This window comes from Phascolarctos cinereus, unplaced genomic scaffold (genome assembly GCF_003287225.1).
Source record: "Phascolarctos cinereus isolate Bilbo 61053 unplaced genomic scaffold, phaCin_HiC Scaffold_4;HRSCAF=312, whole genome shotgun sequence".
In the NCBI taxonomy this organism is placed as follows: domain Eukaryota; kingdom Metazoa; phylum Chordata; class Mammalia; order Diprotodontia; family Phascolarctidae; genus Phascolarctos; species Phascolarctos cinereus.
Genome location: NW_027555847.1, coordinates 78,164,387 through 78,188,104, shown reverse-complemented (window position 1 = coordinate 78,188,104; position 23,718 = coordinate 78,164,387). Strand labels below are relative to the sequence as shown.

The 23,718-nt window shown below is 36.4% G+C and overlaps 1 protein-coding gene across 1 annotated transcript in view; it reads right to left on the bottom strand.

The window, feature by feature from the left end:
- The window catches only part of TNS3 (tensin 3), a 425,395-nt gene that overhangs the window by 80,216 nt on the left and 321,461 nt on the right, over positions 1-23,718 (bottom strand). Inside the window, 3 exon segments of the mRNA XM_020977772.2 lie at positions 4,944-5,027; positions 5,131-5,257; positions 7,887-8,050. Coding sequence (XP_020833431.1) covers positions 4,944-5,027; positions 5,131-5,257; positions 7,887-8,050 — 375 coding nt within the window.

Below are 23,718 nucleotides of genomic sequence, written 5' to 3'. Positions count from 1 at the left end.
CGGGTTTATTTCCTGAATCCTACAAGACTGAATTAATCTCTTTGCTATTTGTATATGTAGGCATATACCCTGAGAAACACATATAAGTAGGGAAAGGGAAAGAAATATCTATGTTGTTATAAAAAAAGGTAAGTAAAGTCTAATTAATTAATTAAGTAGAGAAACAGCTTGAAATATGATTACTATGGGTTTATTTCCCTTATAATTGTTCACAGAATCAAGGGGATATGATTCATATAAAACAACTGCATGGGGGCCATTGTGAGGCAATGGAGACTAATGTAAAAAAGCATTAGATTTGGCATCTGCAAAGCTGAGCTCCTGTTCTAACCATGAACTATGACTGAATCTCAGTCATTTAACCTCATCTGTAACATGGGGATAATACTACTCACAATGCCTACTTCCTGGGGCTATAGTGAGGAAAGTGTTTTGTAAAACCTTTAAGTATTGTAGAACTATGTCTCTCCCTCTTCCTCTGTCTCCTCCAGAATTAAACCTCCACCCCCACTACACAATAGTATTGAGTAAAACTGTTGTGTGTAGGCCATGGGACTCAGATAGTTCACAAATTGTACTGCCTGAACAGATATCACTTATGCTTAATCTAAAACCCAAAATAACTCCCATTTCTTATCCAACAGGAAGTTGCTGCCTGAATCTTTCTCTACTGGGAACTTGGGACCTAATTTCTTATCTTCATCTCTTGTGACATGACACCCTGATGTTGCAAGCAAAAAATAAAACAACTAAAAATAATATTAAAATATCTCAGAAAGAGGATCTAGATTTCCTTTTAAAGAACCACATTTCTCAAATAAAAAAACTTTAAATCTAAAAATCAATTTACTGTTGATCAATAAAAAGAAAGAGCTGATAAGACTTTACTACATTAAATGGTAAAGAAAAATATTTTTACAGTAGTCAAAATACTTTTTCCTTTCTCCTACAACTTTTTTTAGTTTGGACCTAAGATTTCATTGGTATATGCCACTCCTAAGAAAGACATTCCCTCCACCAATTCAGAATGGCAGTTGTTTTGCGATTTAGTCTATGAGAGTTGTTAGTGATATGCTGCCTTAGGAAGGTAAGAATTGAGACAGGACTTTCTGACTCTGAGACTGACTTACCATCTATTTATTAAGGGATACTAACTCACTTCATCAAAAGAGAAGCAAAGCAATTCATAATCATGATTTAAAACCTTTAAATGTTTTCCAGTGAAATGTAAACGATGAAAGGAAGTTTTTTCAGCAATATATTAGACTCACTTCTGGAAACCTGATATGAGGTTTTTTTTTTAAATACAGTTCCATTATAGTGACTGTCATAACAATAGTTCTATGAATACCAAAGCCATAGGTATGTACATTGACAGATAGACGGCTCAAATAAAAGCCCTCTGTTAATCTGATCAGAAGTAACTCTCCAGAACCAGCACCCTTCTCCTGTTTAACTTCCCTTAATTACTTTAACAGCTACTTGATAACAAATAGACCAGACAGTGTGCTACTTTTTTCTTAAGATGTGGAATGATAAGATCTAGGAACTCATAGTTCTTTCTTCCTGCCACTGAGAAATGACCAAACTTCCCCTTCCCTGAATCCACCACACTTCTCCCTCACCATTCTCCTCTCCCCTCCACCATATTTGGAACACCCATAAAAACAACTAAGCATGTCATGCAGTAGAGCAGACTAAGACCCTACCGTCCTGCTCTTCCTCCCCATTTCCCTTCCCATTGCCAATTTGGTCACAACAAACCCTATCCCAGGACTGAGGTGTGAGAAGGAACAAGGCCAGATGTATGGAGACAACTGAATTCCTTAATATTGGTTGTCTAATTTTGGCAGGAGAAAAAGAGGTTTTTAAGATGTGATAACTTTTAGAACAAGGAAAAACATGAAACCTAAGACTCCAATGACAGCTGGCCATTCCTTGTAACCCAGTACAACTCTCACCTACCATGATGTTCCTGTGACCTCTCTCAATAACCTCAGGTCCTCTTTGTACATAACTGGTGACTTGCTAGTCCACTCCAATCCTCTCCCACCCCATTCCACTAATATCACTGCAGTTATGGAAAGAAGAAATGTAGGACCACAGGCTGGTTAAAATTCTCCTCCATTTCACAGCCTGTCATGACAATATCACCTTGTGGTCTTCTGATAATGAGCCTATCCATACTTATCTAAGCTATGTGGCAACTTCTTTACCATATGGGAGGGGAAAGGAAAGGGCGAAAAAATCTTCACACAAAAAGACTAAAAAAGAGATAATCTACGTAAAACATTTGGCAAACTTTATAGTACTATACAAATGCTCTTATTATTATTAAAATTCATAGTTTTTTCTATACTCTAAGCCTTTACAATGTGGTAAAACCTATCAGAAATTAAACTTTTCTGGCATAGCTTTTGAAAATCCAGTCATCGCCACACTATAGGCATCAACAAAGGACTTTTAAGAGTATTTAATACAGGGCAGCTAGGTGGCACAGTGGATACAGCACCAGCCCTAAAGTCAGGGGGACCTGAGTTCAAATCCAGCCTCAGACCAAACACTTGACACCTACTAGCTGTGTCACCCTGGGTAAGTCACTATATCTCAACTGCCTTAAAACTTAAAAAAAAAAGGAGTATATCAAGGTAGTTAGAAGGCATGAGAGGATGCTTAACTTCATAAGACTTCCATTGCTGTGGCTTTTGGGAGGAGAACAGAAATGGCAGGCATAAGCATTTATTAAGCACTTACCAGGCACTGCACTAACAACTTTACAACTATTCTTTTCCAAAGTTTCAGATTCACTTTTTTAGCCAAATGATAAAATTGGTCTCACTCTAATATAATTATACATTACATATAAATATGCCTGGATTTTTTACTCAAAAAAATGTTACTATTCAACTTGAACACTCATATTTTTCAATAGGAATGGCTCCAAATAACTTTGGAGTGTTCCTCAAAACCAAAATTCCCCTCAAAGGATATAAAAATTTCTCAGTACTGAGGACATTCAAAATAAGTTACCACAGGCGGCAACACAGAATCAAAGAATTTTATGATTCAACCCCCTATGTCAGGTTTTCTATAACAATCCTGGCACATGCTCGTCCAGCTTCAGAATGAATAGTTTCAATGCTATAAAACTCATTTCATATTCTAGACAATCACTATTCATTTCTGGACAGCTCTATATATATTGGAAAGTTCTTCCTTATGCTGAACTTAAGTCTTCCTGCTTATAACATGTCCAAGTTCTATCCTATTAAGTCTACTCACTTTTCTACATGTTACTCTTTCATACGTAAAAAAAGACATCCATTATGTATCTCAGTTAAGTGTTCTCTTCTCCAGGTTAAAATACATATTTTTGTATATAATACACACATTATGTGAATTTATTTACAGAGCATCATTTAATGTATCCATGCCTGTATCTATATACCATTTTTTCTATAATTCACTGTACTACTTCTTGTACCCTCCCCACCCCCCATTTCAGTAATCTTAGGAAATGAAGTATTTGTTTAACAGCTTTTATACACAATGCAGAAAGGGAGGAACTGATAAGTGCCTGAAACCACAAAGGAAATTTTGGTGGATAACTGGTAATTACCACTTTTAAGGGTTCATATTACTTCTCTTTCAAGAGAAAAATTAACAAACATCCATTATTATTCTAACCACTGTTAAGGGAAATAAAAGAATTTCTAACTTCTGTTCTCAAGTAATATAATAGGTAAATGCAAAGAAAAGTTTTATATCTGATACTAGAGGGTATTTTTTTAAATCTGTCTAACTTTTGGACTTTCTGAACATCACAATGAATAATAAAACTGTGAAGACCCATTGTGAAGATTTGACATAAAGGTTACAAAGGCATTGTCCACACTCTCTAGTTTGGGATTCATAAAAACACACTTCTGACTAAATCAAAGCTTAATAGCCACATAGACATAGCTTGCCTGAAAAGGACAGAATTAAATATTTTGCTTTCTAACCTTCTAATCCCATGGCGTTCTGGTGCCGATGAGGTGGTATTATTCACAAAAAGTTAAACAATTTACTATGGGTAAGCTCCAGGCTGATAATTTTTAGATATGTGGGAAATATTTTATATAGTATAGCAACTCAAAAGCTCTGCTACAGAAGAAAAAAATCAGAAAAATATCAATAGACAACAAGATGATTAGAACATTAGCCACTGGCAGTCATAGGTCAAGGGAAACTTCTAGACAATTTACAAAGGCTTGATGAAAAACTAAATTTCTTAGAACAGTCTATTAAGCTCCAGAATTTATGCCCTTATCTTCTTCTACCCCCCAAATACATTATAATACCTTTATTATTACTGCTATTCCACATACACATTTAAACCTAAATGACCAAATCATTACCTGGTTTGTGATGCCAGGATTTTAACATAATTACTCTATAAATCCCACATTTGTTCAAAGCCAAAAGGCTTGAGAAATTTGATCCCAAAGTGAAACAAATAATTTCTAGACATAGTGAAAAGAAATATCAATCTAGTCAAAACAATCATTAGAAACAAAAAAATACCCAAAGTCAACAAAGAATAGTCTTCTTATTGGTTTTCTTTTTTTAGAACCTGATTCTTCCTATTTTACCCAGACTGGAAGCCACTTCTAGACTAGATCCCACTGTTCATTTGCATGGAAGCTTTGACTTTAGCTAAGTTGGTTGATGGGGGGCATGCACCTTTGCCCAAGGGACACAGCATATTGGCGCAAGATTGGTACAAACACCTGATGGGCTTTAGTTGTACGCAGTCTCAGAACTCCTGAGTTCAAGCAATCCACCACCTTCCAGCTACTCAGTAACAGGAATTATCAGCATGTACCACCACACCCAGTAAATGAATGATCTTCAGACTAAGACAAAACCAAAACATTTTAAAGAAGAGCTAAAGTTCTTACCATGTCCTGTTTTGTACAAATTGGTTGGGCCGCTCATGTGTTGCTCTGATGGACTGATCTGAGGATAATGTGAAGGAGTTTTCACTGAAAGAGAAAGAACAATAAATGACTTTAATAATTCTGCTTATCAAAAATGGAAAATTCAATGTGTCCAAGGCCACGTGACTATTGCTAGAGGTTTTCTTACCATATGGTGTCTCTGGTGACACAGGAAAAGCTGGAGTGGGAGGGACTGATTCATTCCCATTTTTGGTTGGTGAGAATATTCCACCATCTATTACATCAAGCTCTTGAGGATAACTGGTTACCATTGTCTGCAAAAGGATTTACACAGGCAGAAAAATAAAATGGGGTTTAATGGGCAGAGGGCATTAGCTTCCTCACTTCTAACGTAGACTACTAGATTCAGATAACAATTAGGACTACAATCCAATTCTAAATTCATGACTCTAGAAGTTAATTAACTTCATATTATCTTTTTACTAACTGAAAATTACAATTTCATATAAATAAATAAATATATATATATATATATATATATATATATATATATATATATATATATGTATATATATATATGTATATGTGGGAACACACACATATTTACTCCCTTAATGTGTGAAGAGAAATTATGTTTTTCATCTCAATTATAGCTATTTTCTAAGAGGAACAGGTATAATTGAGATGAGAAATATAATTCTCTTCCCACGTTGTTACAGGAATGAATAAATGAAAATGGACTTTTTAAGCACTTACTACATGCAAAGCAATATACAAATCAGTATGGACAGAAATACAAGCAAGCCAGTCAGTTTATACTTCCCATAAAGCTTGCATCAATAGGGAACATAAATCATCTAGAGAACGAGGGAAAGGGAGGGGCATCTTAGTTTGGAGCTCTCTAGGTATGAGAGAATAAATAAATAAATGAATGAATGAATGAATGAATGAATGAATGAACCATTCATTAAGTCCTTACAGTTACCTAGCATTGTGCTAAGAGCTGGGGATAAAAATACAAAAGCAAAGATAGCTTCTACCCCCAATCAACTTTCATTCTAAGGAAGGAAGCAATAAATAAAGGGAGAAATAGCCAGGAAAGTGCACTTTGTACAAGAGGATAAGTGGGATGGAGAGTAAGGCCTTATGGGGAGTAGACTGACATTGCCCTTCTGGGAATGATAGCAAAGTTGATTTGATCATGGTTCTGGGTTCCAGAATTGAAGGGGGGAGGGAGGAGAAACAAAGAATATACAGGATGGCTATGGAGCAGATCTCTTGAGAGCAGAGAATTAATCTGATGAACTCTTTCTACACATCTCTTTCCTGGTGGTTGGGTTATGACTCAGGCCCAGTCTGAATGGTTTAGGATAACGTGAACAGGAAATAGTGATAGAGAAAAAAGGAAGAAACGTATTGGCCTAGTACAGGGGTAGGGAGCCTGTGGCCTCGAAGCCATATGTGGCCCTCCAGGCCCTCAAGTGTGGCCCTTTGACTGAATCCAAACTTCACAGAACAAAGCCCCTTAATACAAGGATTTGTTCTGTAAAACTTGGACTCAGTCAAAAGGCTGCACCCAAGGACTTAGAGGGCCACATGTGGCCTTGAGGATGCAGGTTCCCCACCCCAGGCCCAGTATAAAGCAATAATCACAATTAGAAGAGTAGAAGCCCAGTTCATTATGATAGAGTATGTCTGTTTCTGAAGGAAGCATAATAAGAGATCTGGATAAATATCACTTCCAAGCAAAATAAAATAGCTTTCCAGAAGTCTCATTACCTGGGTAGCACATGAACTGCTCATATCACTGAGGAAAGATATGCATGTTGGACTAATCTGTGAGCTGCTTAAGGTGTTATATATAGAATATGCAAAATGTCTGAGTGGTCATGACTATGTCACATCAGGCACAGGTATATCTCTGACAAGACTCCAGGAAGCTAGGTAAGGGAACAGCTACAGCACCTGTCCTGGAGTCAGAAAGAACTGAGTTCAAATCCTTTCTCAAAAATTTGCTAGTTGTGTGACCCTGGGCAAATCACTTAACTTCTGCTTGCCGCAGTTTACTTACCTGTAAAATAGGGATAACAATAGCACCTCTCAGGGTTGTTGTGAGGATCAAATAAGATATACCTAGAGGAGCTTAGCAAAGTGTCTGGCATAGAGTAGGTACTATATAAATGCTTATTCCTCTCCCCTTCCTAATACATAAATCCTTTCCCATTCCCCATGTTAGAGATTGTGACAGAGCTATGTGGTAAGTTGGTTGAATGAGAAGTCATGTCTAAACGCAAATCCTCCATCACTTCAAAAAATGGTAAGAAATGTGCCAAATAAATTCAGTACCCACAAAAAGAGATAGAAAATAATTTATCAAAAGGAAATCCTCACAGAAAAGTCAGCAGAGAGTCTGAAAAAAACTGAACGCAGAAAGATTTGTCAATATAATGAATAAATACTATGGGATAAAGGAAGGCAATACAAAAAACCCAGAAGAGAAACATACTTAAACAAGAGTAGGATACCCAAAAAAGTTATAATGGAACATCCACAATCTTCCCCAGTGCGTATCAGAAGATCAATAAAACAAAACAAAGCAAAAAAAAACCCGTCAAAGAACAAATCAGGATGGAAATTAAGCCACAAATTACTCCTTTCAAAAAAAAATGAAAATGTCAGAGAAATAATAGGTCAGAAAATGATAGAGAACTTCTATAAAATGATAGATGTTTCAGAAATGTAGACAAGCATATCTGGAGTCCAAAAATGAAGATATGGGGAAAAAAGAATACTAGAAGTTACATAGGGTGGAAATTAAATCTTTTTTTTAAACTTTAGAAATCTAGGTCTGCATGAGAATGAAGTTAAACTGGATTAGGTATTTTTAAAGTGCTTTGAAATCTTTTGAGGAAAGGTATAATAAAAACACCAAGTTATATCTACCTCTTTGGTTTCCCCTGAAGTAATGAAGGATCCCAGAGCTGGAACTGGATCCATATTAGTAGCTTTTACCCATCCACATCCAGTAAATGATGGCTGCCCAGGACTGTCGTTGTCATACTGGCCAAGGCTTAATTTCCTGATTCTCCCTCCAGAAGGGTCATCTCCTACAGAACATACATTATGAGAGAGAAGATGAATACAAAATAGTCTATCAGTTTAGTTGAGTCTCTATTCAAGTATTTTCCCCTAAAAATCCCCTAGCTAAAAAAAAATTAATTTTTATTTCTGAAATTGACTGTTTCATTTCTTTGCAAAATTAGCTGTACAAAAATGTAGCATGCATATTGAATGGATTTTGTAAAGTAATTCAGTCTAACTGGCTTACTTGGGATCACAGTTCTATAATCTTTAGAAATTATGATTATAAATACCCAAATTAACTATAAAGGACATATGAAGAAAGATGCTATCTGTATCCAGAGAAAGAGCTGATAATTAGAAGTATGTATAGAATTTATTTATACACATATATAATATATACATTCACATATGTATAATACCTATTTCTGTCTAATGGTAAGCATCTCTAGAGTGGGAGATGGAAGGAGGGAAGAAAAAAAGGGAGGAGAAAGAAATTTACATTATAAATTTATTTTATATTTAAAAGGAATATCAAGTTATACATAACAGATTTGCAGTTTCATGTGCAATCATCTTTTTTTTATTATACCAAGTTATAGAAATGCTTGTTTTATTCTATAAAATAAAAACTAAATAGTTTTTTTTAAAGAAATGAATGAGTATAGATATATGTGCACAGGTAGGTCTGCATGTTTTGTGACAGGAAAGTAAGCAAGTATCAATCAACTGAAAAATTTACTGTACATCTTGGAATATTCCATCTTGCAAGAATTCTCATATAAAACTATAGTGCATCAATCAAAAAGTTAACGGAAAACGTTCTACAAACAGCATCCCGCTATGCCTCACAACCAGGACTAGAATTCTTAGAAATCATAAAGGTTTTTTTAGAGGAGAAGGCAGTAAGTGGAGCTGGCACAGTGGTTTGAGCAATGAATCCAGAGTCAAGAAGACCTAAATTCAAATCCGGCTGTGTGACTTTGGGCGAGTTATTTAACCCCTGTCTGCTTTGGTTTCCTCACTTAAGGGGGATAATAACAGTACTTACCTCAAAGAGTTGTGAGGACCAAATGAAATATTTGTAAAGTGCAAACCCTAAAAGACTATATAAATGCTAGCTATTAGCTATGTAGTGGTAGTAATAATAATGATAATAATAATAATAATAATAATAATGATAGTAACTCATGTATAAAGTAGCTTGTGGCTTATAAAGACAATTTCCCCATGACAGATATGGAAAGCTAGATCACAGGCTCAGAGACCTACTATTAGAAGGAAAGTCATATAATAAAAATAAACCTTCATTGTATGGGAAAAGAAAATGAGAGGCAGTTAGGTGGTACAGTGTATAGAACACTGGCCCTGGAGTCAGGAGGACCTGAGCTCAAATCCCGCCCCAGACACATAACACTCACTAGCTGTGTGACTCTGGGCAAGTCACTTAACCCCAACTGCCTCACCCCACCCCCCAAAAGAAAAGAAAAGAAAAGAAAAAAGAATAGAAAAGAAAAGAGAAAATGATGTTAAACAAGGCTGTGAGATATTACACAAGTAAAATAGCAGAACCAGGATTCAAACCCAGAACATCTTACTCTGGTTTGCACACCAGTGACTAGCATGTCTAATTTACAAATAAGGAAACTAAGACTTAGGGGTGATCAGTGACTTGGTTATGGCTACCTATTAAGAAACTATAGAGGTAGGGAGCTGAATTGAGGGCTCTGACTAAAAGACAGTTCTCCTTTGACTGAAGCAGAATGTATCTCAATATAACTAAGAGGGCTTGCTCTTTTTCAGGCTTATGACCTTATATCACAGTTGCCATATTCTGTTAAAATGATACCTACTTAAGTTTTAATTACTGAAATAATCAAATAGTTTGAATAACCCCTTTGCCTTAATATTTTGGTTTCTCTAAATATTTTTATATGGTATCACAACTGCTGAAGCTTAAAGTAAGATCAAACTTGGAAATATCTCAAATAATTTGAGGCCCAATGCACAAGAGCTGGATTTTATCTCCTATATTCTAAAGACTTACTTTCATCAAAGTTTATGGCATCTTCAACAAGTGAAACTTTCAAAATGGCTAAACGTCTGGGCAATGGGCTAAGCACTAGCTAGGTAGAAGATGGTCATCCCAGAGTACAGGGTGGAAGGCAGAAGTTTACATTCTAAAGTTAAGATAACATGAACACAAATAAAGCAGGCAGAGATTCCTCTAAATAGAAAGGGGCGGGAATAAGGGTGGGGAGGAACAATGGAATTCTTCCTAAAGGTTTTCCTGTGTTGCTTTTCTGTTTGTTTGTTGGCAAAATGCATGGCACTGTATCCTTGGGTCTTTCTGGAAGTGAGGGGCTAGAACGGGAGATCTGAGAGCAAATAAGGCAGAAAAAGAAGGTAATAGAGCAAGAACTGAACTAAAACCATGGAAGAAAAATGTGTGCAGGCTAATCAGACAACAAACAAATCCAAAGATCTATATATCATTGAAAGTATGAGGCAAGGTGGAAAAGATTCTAGAAAGGAAAAGGACCCGTATAAATATTATAGCAGCACTTTTTTTTGTTGTAGCAGTGAAGACATGGAAACAAAGGGGTCCCCACAGATTGTGGCATATAAGTGTAGTGTTATATTATCACGCCACAAAGAAACTAGGGAAGATTTATATGAACTGATGTGTCATGGAGTAAACCGAAACATTTATACAATGACTACAACATTGGAAAGTGAAATATCTTTGAAAGATTTAAGAATTTTGATTAGTGAAATGATTAATCAATCACATGACTCCAGGAGATGGATGGTGAATGGTGCTTCTCACCTCATGGTATAAAGGTATAGATTGAGACATAAATTTTCAGGTATGGTGAATGGGTAGATTTTCTTTGCTTGACTATACCCCAGGAGGAAAGTCTTTCTTTGGGGGGGTTGAGGGAGTGGGTAGTAGTAACTGGGAGTGATGCCAAAAAGAAAGAGTGTCAATGAAACAAAAAATACACAGAAGAAAGCAAAAGAAAGTTCCGAATAAAACAGATAAAACAGAGCAGTGTTGTTACTATCATCTAATATTTATTATATTTGTAAAAAAAAACTTGTACGCAATAAGTATTCCCAGTGTTTTTAAAAAGGATGCTTAAACTTTTTCATACTAAGATGCAAATGACTAATCATGGCTTGATGTGTTACATTCTTTTTTTTCTATAATATTTTAATAGGCAAGGATGCTCATCACTTAACTCAAAAGAATGAATTTCTGATAGAGAAATTTCAAGCAACAGAAGCAAGGCTTTGTGGTTAAAAAAAAATAGAATAGAATAAAGTAAAAAAAAAATTAGGCAAGAGAATCTTCCATAATGTCTTACGATCACTCTTCCTAATCAGAGTTTATAGACTAAAGTCTACCTTTCTCAGCCTTTTTTTTATTCTTACTGCTTCTCAAGAGATTTCTCAACTCATCCCAATCCTTTTTTTCTATGTGCTGTGGGGAAAAGATTGCTTTAGAATAATAATATTGATGATGGCGATATGATTATGATGATCAGATCTGAAATACTGCTTTCTATTTTATATCTTATTGTGACTATTAGTTCCCTTATTTAACCACAGCACTCCTAAAAGAGGAAAAGCTTTGTCAAGCCCATGTCAAACTGTAACCAGAAAGAGTCTCACCCTGCGATGTGTCAAGATTCAACAAAACAAGTGAAACGAGCATTATTTCCAGATTACAGTCCGTCAAAAATCAACAACAAAACAAAACAAATGAGTTGTTCTCAGCTTCATCTCACATCAAGTCTAAAATTGGTGGCAAAAAAAACCAAAGCACTATATCTGATTCAACAATAGTCTGGAATCCTAAGCAAGGAACAAGAGTTCAGACCACTTTTAAAAGTCTTAAGAACCCTGAGGGAAAGCCTCAATCCTATAAAACTACTTTATCACTTGGGGACATTTTTTTTCCCCTATTTTAAGGTTGGTACCAGTGGTGAGGAGGGAATAAGCCCAACAAATGGAGCTGGCTTACCATTCCACTTCTGGGACAAGTCTGTTGAAGTCAAATAGATGGGCAGGGAACCAGGTGCTTATCAGTCACAATCTGAATTAACCACTGCTGAAGATTAAACAGTAAAAGGGATCATAGGATCACAGATACAGGGTCAAAAAGTGTCCTTATAAGTCTTCTAGTCATTTTACAGACGAAGAATTTTACACCTAGGGAGGTTTAGTGACTCCCCTAAGGTCAGACATGTGACTCTGCAAAGCCAGGATTCACACCTAGATCATCTAACAGCAAAACCATCACTCCTCCCACAGTACCAAGATGGAAAGTCAAACACCTACTCTTGCCTCTAAGAGGAAAATGGGCACCTTGTTAATAGTACAACTCCCACAAATCTGCAAGTGCTAAGAAAACAGAGTACTTTCCTCAGAATAGTGTTCAGAAAGCAGCACTTCATCTTTAGAGTAAATACAATTTGGAAAAATAACCAAAGGAACAGCTAAGACATTTGAAACTCTTGGAAAGCTGTTAATAGGCAAAAGTATTACAACATTTTGGTGTTCATTTCTTTGATTTATGATCATAGGAACACAGATTTAGAACTGGAAGGCATCTTAGAGTCCACTGAGTCTAAACCTCTCCTACCAACCCATTTTTCACATAAGGGAACTAAGGCAAAGTGACCCTGTATCTATAACGCCATGCTAATTTGACTAGATTGTAAAAGCTATATTGTAGATAAGATGAGGTGCAGGGAGACCAAATAAACCATGATTAAGAGTTGATAAAATCCCAAACTAGGGTAACGGCCATGAGAGTAGAAAGAAGGAGGCTAATTAGAGAGATGCTGAGGAACTTGAGCTGGCAAGATCTGGCAGTTGATTAGATACTTAGGTGAGGAAGCTTTAAGTGACAGGATTATCTATAAATTGGGAAGCTGAATAAGTAGAAAGACAGTAGAGCAAACACTTGAAGCTGAGTAAGCAGAAAGATAGTAAGGCCAACACTTGGAGATTCTAACTCTATAATGGGTCCCCCTCCTTGCCACTCCCATGGCCAATGCCTTAGTTCAAGTCACTATCTCCTCTTGTTTGTAGTACTACAAACTATATGGTCTACTGTCATGTTGGTTCCTAGTCTCTTTCCATTCCAAGCAGTCCTCCATCCAGCTGCCTAATCTTCCTAAAGCACAGCTCTGACATCACAAGCCCCGCTTCTCACTGGCTCATGATCACAAAGAAATTTTCCAGTCGCCCAAAAAGTCTGAGGAGGATTTGCACCTACATTTTGTAATTCTCTAATATAGGCTCTCTCGTAAGATGCCCAAGTAGGAAAACTATCAGTTAAGAATATATTAAATATGGAGTTGATGAGATCTCACTCTTTACTCATGGAAGTAAAAGAAGAAACCATTAACAAAACTTTAAATATTTTAATTACTATTGTCTATTACCAGGGTTCCCAGTCTTTTTCAGGACAAGGACTCATTTTTTTAGAATGAATGAATAAAATCTTCTATAGATTTTCCTGGGGTGGGCAAGAAAATTTAACTTTTCATTCCAAATGAATGAAATCTCCTATAAGTTTTCTTGGAACGAGTAAGAAAGTTTCATTTCTCACTCCATGGCTCCCTGATCAAATGTTGGGCTACTTTTTCTAACAGGATGTGAAGATACCTCCTGGAAATTTTCCCAGGGATGTCACAGGATCATAGATAGAGAGCACAGAGGCCCCTTGGAGGTCACCTAGTCCAATCTCTTCATTTTACAGATGAGAAAACTAAGGACCAGAGAAGTTAAGTAACCTGCTCAAGGTCACACAGCTTCTAAGAGTAACAGTCAGGATCTGAACTGAATTCCTATGATTCCAAGCTTAGCCCTGCTCCTATTGCACCATGATCAAATTAACTCTCTCAACTGCTCCTTGAAATGTTGTGGCCAATCTACTCTCCTATAACTGCACTCACCATTTCTGTAATTTTTCAAACCAAAATACCCATCTCTAGTCACTATTCTCCTCTCTCTCTCTCTCTCTCTCTCTCTCTCTCTCTCTCTCTCTCTCACTCTCACACATACACACACACACACACGCACACACACATCATCATCATCATCATCATCATCATCTCTCTCTTTCTCCCTTTGAAATATGTTACCTCAGGGAAGGGGCTGTCTTTTTCCTTTTCTTTTCTTTTTTTTTTTTTTAGAGGCAGTTGGGGCTAAGGGACTTGCCCAGGGTCACACAGCTAGTAAGTGTCAAGTGCTTGGTCTGAGACCACATTTGAACTCAGATACTCCTGACTTCAGGGCTGGTGCTTTATCCACTGCGCCACCTAGCTGCCCCCAGAAGGGGCTGTCTTAACTTTTGTATTTGTATCTCCACTGCTTAGCATACTGTTTGGCATACAGTAAGTGTATAATAAATGTGCTTTCATTAGTTCAATCATTCACTCATTCATGTCACTTATTCTAATGCCCAAAGGGTTCCCTGAGAAAGATAAAGTGGACCTTATTTCCAAAATAATTGCAATAATACTTTTTCAGTAGCAAATACCTGGAAACAAAATGGGTACCCATCAGTTGGGGAAAGGCTGAACAAAATATAGCATATCAATGTAATGGACTATTATTGTGCCAGAAGAGATGAAAAATAAGAAAAATCTGCAGAAACTTGGAGAAACTTGTATGAACTGACACAGCAATGCAAGCAAAATCAGAAAAGCTTACAACGAAGCTAACGAAAGCAACACTCTCAAGTCAAATGGGTGCAAATTAATTGTAAAAACTAATCTTGGCCCCAAGGAACAGATGATAAAATATTATTTTGCTCCTTGAGGTTGGGAAGTGGTGAGTTATAGAGCAGGGGAGCTGTTCTAACCCTTCTCAATGGGAAATGGTATTGAGAAATGACAAAAAATTGTCAAGAAATCATTTTCAAAGGATGTGGTGTCTTCTCCCAAATAATTACCAATATGAGAAACCCCTTAGCATAGCACATGCTTTCACGGATAACTATTTACTTCAGGATTCATTCAGTTGATCAATACTTAAATTATTCGATTAGCGACTTTGTTTTTAATAATTCCGAATCCTAGCCTTATTCTTTTCTCCCCTCAACTTGACTGATAATCATAGACTCTGGATTTTTAAGGTGTTTAGTGACAGCAGACTATTGCATTTACTTGGAATATGTAACCAACACCTATCATATAATACATTATATCACCACTAATCAGGTCATTTGTTCCTCTCTCTAGAAATCTTCAAATAAAGGCTGATTAGATGTTTTGTCAGGTATGGTGAACAGCAGACTCCTGGTTCAGATAGCCACTGAAGCCTCTTCCCACTCTGAGAGTCCCACTTGTCTCTGATAAGTAAAGTACCTTTTTGGAGTAGCTTTATTTAAGGGGATAACAAAATCTTAGAGCCAGAGTGAAGCTTAGAAATTTTCTAGTCCAATCTCCTTATCTTATGGATGAGTAAAATGGAACTCGGAGATGTGAGGGGGCCTGCCTAGAGACACAGGGCTAACTGTTTGCACAACTGGAATCTGAACCCAGGAATTCTGAGTCCTACGATCTAAAAATAGAATGTAAAAAAAAATTGAGACAAGGATGCTACCTTTCTACCATCTTATTCATTGATGAAAACTGTTAAGGAACTCTGACCTAAGAACATCATCAGTATGCTAGGTGCCAGCACTGATGCAGGCCAGTCATCAATCTAGCCAAAGACGTTCACAGTCAACAAAATGGTGGAGGTGACATTTCTTACTGATGGACATCTATCAATCCTGGCTGTAATACATCCAGATTAGAATTCTTACTTGTTTTATAACCACGAGGTCTGGAATTTTGTCATCCAAACTTTGCTTGGTCAACATGCTGGGTTTTTAATAGAGAAGGTATTGCATATATTTGGTATATGATGGCTCAGCCTTTTTTTGGAATCTAGGGATAGGGGGAGGGAAGGCATTGAAGAATAAAGAATGAGAATGATTGAATTTCCTGATCTAGAAGAACTAGAAATCTGAAATGAACATATTGTGAATTATTATGAGGGAGCAGTTCTCAGGTGTTTTCTTTACTTGGTCATTTCGACTGCTGTCTTGTCTTGTTTATATACTTGTCCATAGATCCTAATGGCCACCCATTTACATGTTTACCTTAGCAAAGAAATATTTGCAAACTACTGAGATGTTTTTTTGGGGGGCAACTGTTAGTTTTCTTTCTTTAGAATAAACATGAGAATATTCTATTCTTAATGCCAAATCCAGTTATGAGTGGTTATCTCACACCCACATATCTGGTTATGTTCCAGACAGAAATATTATGATTAGAAATAATGGATGCTTGCATGTGTATCTTTATCTCTTCTCTCTAGATAGACAGGTATATGCATATATATGAAACATACTTTCATTAGATTACTTTTCAATCTATACATATCTCCTCTATCAGTTTCTGTCTCTCACACACATAAACACATGCTACTAAGGTTACATAACATATTGAATTCTCTTCACTCCTCAGATTATATATATACATACACATACCTGTCACACATGTACACAATTTATTTCTTAAATGATACTGTAGTAGATTCAGAGGGTCACAGAATCCAAGACCTAGGGCTGGAAGGGACATTACCAACTATCTAAGCTAATCCTCTCATTATAGAGATGAGGAAACTGACTCCCAGGGAGGTTAAGTTCCTTGCCCAAAGTCACCTAGCTTGAAGGGACATCTTGATCTCCCTACCTGATTAAGAATTCATTTTTATGACTTATCTGATCTGGTTGTTTGGCTTCTGTTTTAAAGTCTTCGGACAAGGGAAATTTAGTAGTCAAGTAGTATCAAAATCAAACAGAATCAGAACTCTGTGGGCCACATATTGATTAGAAAATCACAAATCAACACTATCTATATTATATTTTTATTTATTTTGTTTAACATTTCCTAATTACATTTTAATCTGTTTAGGGATTTTGGTAGTCCCACTGCCTACAGACTGGAATTATCTTTCCTTCTCTATAAGTCCCTGTGCATTTCTTAAGCATTTGTAGTTATTTTATATTGTGGTAATATTTGACCATGTATTATTTTAGTCTCCTTTATTAGATCAGTTCTTTGGGAGTGGGGAGGAGTGTGCGGGGAATCGGACCTCTTCCTCTTCTGTCTACCTTCCAGATCCTTGGACGCAGTCAACACTGGATGAATGCTGTGTATCTATCTGAAGTAGTCTGACCTTCACAATTCAGAATCTTTGTTGGGGGCAGCTAGGTGGCGCAGTGGATAGAATACCAGCCCTGGATTCAGGAGGACCTGAGTTCAAATCTGGCCTCAGACATATAGCGCTTACTAGCTGTGTGACCCTGGGCAAGTCACTTAACCCCACTGCCTCAAAACAAAACAAAACAAAAAAAAAGATTCTTCATTGGTGGGAAAAAAATGAGCCCCCAAAACATTAGAACTCTGTTTCGCAATAGAGCAAACTCCATCAGGTGAGGCCTCTTCTATATGATAGCAGGAAGCTGACCTCTGAGGGAGTGAACCCTTAAAGTGAACAGACAGGCACGTGAGTTAAGGGAATATGAAACAAGGACTTTAGGAAAACAAATACCTATCTCATCAAGTACTTAGGATGAAATGGTCCTGGGATTCAAGACATACCTGTAGGAGAGGCATGAATCAGAAAACATCTTCATATTGATGGTGAAACTCACAAATATCTCCTAAAGATGATAGTATAACGGAAGTGGGCGTATTATGTGATGCAGTGGAAAGAAGACGCAATTTAGGAGTTCCAGTTCAGGTTCTGATTGTCCCTTAATGTACTATGTAATCTTTAACAAGTCACTTCTCTGTGACTCAGTTTTCTCATCTGGAAAATGAGTTAATGATAATTAAGGCCCCTCTAGGCTCTAGCATTCTATGGATGTATGTGTCCATGAATTTTGTTTTATTTTATTCTTTATAGGTCCTGGACACACGAAAACCTGACCATCAAGAGGGGATCAAATGTAGAAAGATGGGCCCAGAACTTTATAATGATAAGACAATATTTTGATTAAATCACACAGTAAGTTTCAAGCAATTAAATTAAATTTCTCTATGCTCTAAACAGCTTTAAAAAAAAACTTTAAAATTAAGCAACAATTAATTTTAACCACTTGATTAAATAACCAAACTCAGGTTAAATCCTTAAGAAATGGAATAAATGAGAAAATAGTGCTTAGGTTCTTACAATGGGAAAAAGTGCTTTGGAGAGAGCTGCTCAGGCTGCTATCAAAATGTAAAAGCTATAAAGACTTGGACCCTTGGAGGTAAGGTAACAAAGCAGCTCTTTGCAGTCTCCTAAAACCACCTGTAGGTGGCTCTACAAGGACAAACAATGAAATAAATTAGCCTATTAAGAATACCTAGCTTCCCTGGTCTAAGGCAAATGCTCATTCAAGAGTGTCGATGAAAGTTAAAAAAATAATAATAAACCAACTCTCAATTTGTTGATTTCAATTGCATCAAAAACCTACTGCAAGTACCTTCTTAGTAGTATTCTTTAAGTATACTTCTTCTCAGGAATATATGCTGATCATTGAGGATACCAGATAATTCTCGAATGACTTAGTTTGGCTCTGAATTGCAATTCAGGGGTTTGAAAAAGCAATTTACATTCATAAAAACAGATTTTATTTAAAGTAGTATGTTACATTCCCTGAGGACAAATTCATTACTAGCAGGGAAGAGGCCCAAGAGAGTCCTGGATGATTGGAAGATAACAGATGAAAAGTTATTGTGTGTATATATATATATATGTTTATACGCGCGCGCGCGCACACACACACACACACACACACACACACACACACACACACACACACACACGTGTAATTCCTACCTAAGAATATCAGCAAACAGATAATGACCAGTTGTGGTACTAACTTTCTCATTAAGACCACATTTAAAATAATGCCATCAAATGGCACTTTGTATCTAAAAAAAATACCAGCTTCATTTGCTATGAAGCTTGTTGTATGTAGGAGACTGAGTAAGCAATTACATATTTCTAGGTGATGCAATGGATAGCATTAGGCCTGCTATAAGGAAGACCAGAATTCAAATCCAACCTCAGACATTTAGCATGGCTATGTCACTTAACCTGCCTGCCTCGGTTTCCTCATCTGTAAAATGGGGATGATAATAATGGCACCTACCTTCTAGCCTTGTTGGGGAGATAAAATGAGATATTTGCAAAGTATTTTGCAAACCTTAAAGAGCTTTATAAATGCTAGATATTATCTAGTTCTGTAGTAGAAAGAATGCTAGACCTCGAGTCAAGCTCAGGTTTAAATCCCTGGGAGTTTGTTTACTTTCTATCTCTTTGACCTTGGATCAGTTACTTACCTTGACCTCTTTGGGCCTCAGAGACATCCTCCCGCAAAATGAGTCCAATTAGGTAATTTCTAAGGTTCATTCTAACTTAAAATGCTATGAAATTTTTTAAAAATAATCTTTATTTTTCCTTACACTTTAAAATTAGAATGAATATCCTAGTTAAGTGGTTCAGAAAACTCCCTCACATTCCTTCCTAACTAAAGAAACAAATGAATAATTATTAACAACTATTTCATAACTGGCTTGCAGCCTACTAGATTGTGCTCATAAATCCATCCATCTTGAAAGAGACAATGGAAAAGAGGGAAAGGATAGTACTGTGAGTCCAAGTTCTAAACTGTTTAATTTTGTTGACTGTTTACATTTGCAATCTGGGGAATATGGTTGTAACCAACAAGTATTTACAGGAGAGATTCTCTGACACCTAACTTGGAAGCTGAACACCTCCTGCTGAAGTACATCCAAGCTTCTCTCCTCTGAGAAGAGACCTGCAAAGGTTAGATGATGACCACCCTAAGCTGTGACGGAGGAAGCCCAGAAAGATCAGCATGACCAACTTCTCCCACGCAGGGAAGAACTGTGAGCCCGAAGGAAAATAAGGAATAGGGGAGAAGAAAAGAAAGTACACCAATCCCAACGCAGACATGCCCAAGCTTCAAAAGTACTATAAAACAATCTTAGGTTGTTAACACCAGACTCTCCAGGTTGTATTCCTGCCTTACTGAGGCCTCGCTGCAACACCAGGCAGACTTGTGATACATCTCCACCATCAATTCATTATCTCACTCACCACAGGCTACTTAAAAATTCTTCATTCCTTGTGGAGACTTTCATGGCACCCCTCCTCTCCCCATTTTCAATTGAGGATCTTGCCTGATACTTCAGAGACAGAGACAGACATACAGACACAGAGACAGGTAAAGAGAGAAACAGAGACAGAGATAAAGACAGAGACAGACAGACAATTTGCTGAAAGTTTTAAAGTTTTCTCTTCTCTCCTCCTTTTATCTTACCTCACTCACTTTATCTCATCTCACTCAGATGTCTTCCCCTATTATTTCCTCCTTCACCACTTTCTCCCCTGAAGAAGTGAACCACTCCCATGCTAAGGAAAACTCCTCTACAACCTCTTAATCCTGTACCACCCTGTAGGTTGTTTTTGGTACCAATACTTTGATTTAATGATTCTTTTTTTTATTTTATTAATTTATTTTGATTTATCAACAATCACTTTCATATGCTTTTGAGTTGAAATTTTTTCTCCCCTTTCTTCCTCCCCACCCTCCCCAAGATGGCACACAATCTGATAAAGACTTTACATTTGCATTCCTATTAAACATATTTTCACATTAGTGAAGTTGTAAGTAAAAATTAAAACCAATAGGAGGAACCATCAGAAAGACGAAACAAAACTCAACAAAAGGTAAAAATAAGTGATAGCAATTCGACTTCTACAGTTCTTTCTTTGGATGTGGACAGCATTTTCCATCCCGAGGCCTCTGGAGATGTCTTAGATCCTCGTAATGCTGAGAAGGGTTCGGTTTAACAATATTAGTCATCGAATAACATGGCTATTATTGTGTACAGCCTCCTCTTGGTTCTGCTCACTTCACTCAGCATCAGACCATATAAGTCTTTCCAGGTTTTTCTGAAGTCAGCCTGTTCATCATTTTTATAGCACAATAGTATTCCATTACATTCATATACCACAACTTGCTCAGCCATTCCCCAATTGATGGGCATCCTCTCAATTTCCAATTCTTTGCCACCACAAAAAGAGCTGCTATGAATATTTTTGTACATGTGGGTCCTTTTCCCATTTGTTTGATCTCTTTGGGATATAGCCCTAGAAGTGCTATTGCTGGATCAAAGGGTATGCACATTTTTGTAGCCCTTTGGGCATAGTTCCAAATTGTTCTCCAAAATGGTTGGATCATTTCACAACTCCACCAACAATGTATTAGTGTTCCAATTTTCCCACATCTTCTCCAACATTTATCATTTTCCTGTTTTGTCATGTTGGCCAATCTGATAGGTGTGATGTGGTACCTCAGAGTTGTTTTGATTTGCATTTCTCTAATCAATAATGATTTAGAGCATTTTTTCATATGACTATAGATGGCTTTAATTTCTTCATCTGAGAACTGTCTGTTCATATCCTTTGACCATTTATCAATTGGGGAATGGCTTGTGTTCTTATAAATTTGTCTTAATTCTCTATATATTTTAGAAATGAGGCCTTTATCAGAGAGACTGGTTGTAAAAATTCTTTCCCAATTTTCTACCTTCCTTCTAATCTTAGTTGCATTGGCTTTGTTTGTGCAAAAACTTTTCAATTTAATGTAATCAAAATTATCCATTTTGCTTTTCATAATGTTCTCTATCTCCTGTTTGGTCATGAATTCTTCTGTTCTCCATAGATCTGATAGGTAAACTATTCCTTGTTCTCCCAGTTTACTTATGGTATCAGCCTTTATATCTAAGTCATGAACCCATTTTGACTTTATTTTGGTATATGGTGTGAGATTTGGGTCTATGCCTAGTTTCTGCCATACTCTTTTCCAGTTTTCCCAGCAGTTTTTTTCAAAGAGTGGGTTCTTATCCCAGAAGCTGGGGTCTTTGGGTTTATCAAATAATAGATTACTATAGTCATTGACTACTGTGTCTTGCATATTTAACCTATTCCACTGATCCACCTCCCTATTTCTTAGCCAGTACCAAGCAGTTTTGATGATTGCTGCTTTATAATACAATTTAAGATCTGGAATTGCTAGGCCACCTTCCCCTGCATTTCTTTTCATTAGTTCCTTTGATATTCTGGACCTTTTGTTTTTCCAAATGAATCTTGTTATTATTTTTTCTAACTCTATAAAATAATTTTTTGGTAGTTTGATTGGTATGGCACTGAATAAGTAAATTAGCTTAGGTAGGATTGTCATTTTTATTATATTAGCTCGGCCTACCCATGAGCAACTGATGTTTTTCCAATTATTTAGATCTGATTTTATTTGTGTGAAAAGTGTTTTGTAATTGTGTTCATAGAGTTCCTGGGTTTGTTTGGGAGGTAGACTCCTAAATATTTTATAATGTCTACAGTAAGTTTAAATGGGATTTCTCTTTCTATCTCTTGCTGTTGGGCTTTGTTGGTAATACATAGAAATGCTGATGATTTATGTGGGTTTATTTAATAGCCTTCAACTTTGCTAAAGTTGTTTATTATTTCAAGTAGTTTTTTACTTGATTCTCTAGGATTCTCTAAGTATCATCATATCATCTGCAAAGAGTGATAGCTTTGTTTCTTCTTTGCCTATTCTAATGCCTTCAATTTCTTTTTCTTCTCTTATTGCTAAAGCTAAGTTTCCAGTACAATATTGAATAACAGTGGTGATAATGGACATCCTTGTTTCACCCCTGATCTTATTGGAAATGCTTCTAGCCTGTCCCCATTACATATAATGCTTGCTGAAGGTTTTAGATATATGCTATTTATTATTTTAAGGAAGACTCCATTTATACCTATGCTTTCTAGTGTTTTTAATAGGAATGGGTGTTGTATTTTATCAAAAGCTTTTTCTGCATCTATTGAGATGATCATGTGGTTTCTGTTGGTTTTGGTGTTGATATGCTCAATGATGCTGATAGTTTTCCTAATATTGAACCAACCCTGCATTCCTGGTATAAATCCTACCTGGTCATAGTGTATTATTCTTGTGATAAGTTGCTGCAATCTATTTGCTAGTATTTTGTTTAAAATTTTTGCATCTATATTCATTAGAGAAATTGGTCTATAATTTTCTTTCTCTATTTTGACTCTTCCTGGTTTAGGTATCAACACCATATTTGTATCATAAAAAGAATTTGGTAAGACTCCTTCTTCACCTATTTTCCCAAATAGTCTATATAGTATTGGAATTAATTGTTCTTTAAATGTTTGATAGAATTCGCATGTAAATCCATCTGGCCCTGGAGATTTTTTCCTAGGGAGTTCATCAATGGCTTGTTCAATTTCTTTTTCTGAGATGGGGTTATTTAAGTATTTTACTTCCTCTTCGTTAATCTGGGCAATTTATATTTTTGTAAATATGTATCCATTTCACTAAGATTGTCAAATTTGTTGGCATATAGTTGGGCAAAATAATTCCTAATTATTGTTTTAATTTCCTCTTCCTTGGTGGTAGCTTCACCCTTTTCATTCTTGATACTAGTAATTTGGTTTTCTTCTTTCTTTTTTTAATTAAATTAACCAAAGGTTTATCTATTTTATTGGTTTTTTCATAAAACCAGCTCTTAGTTTT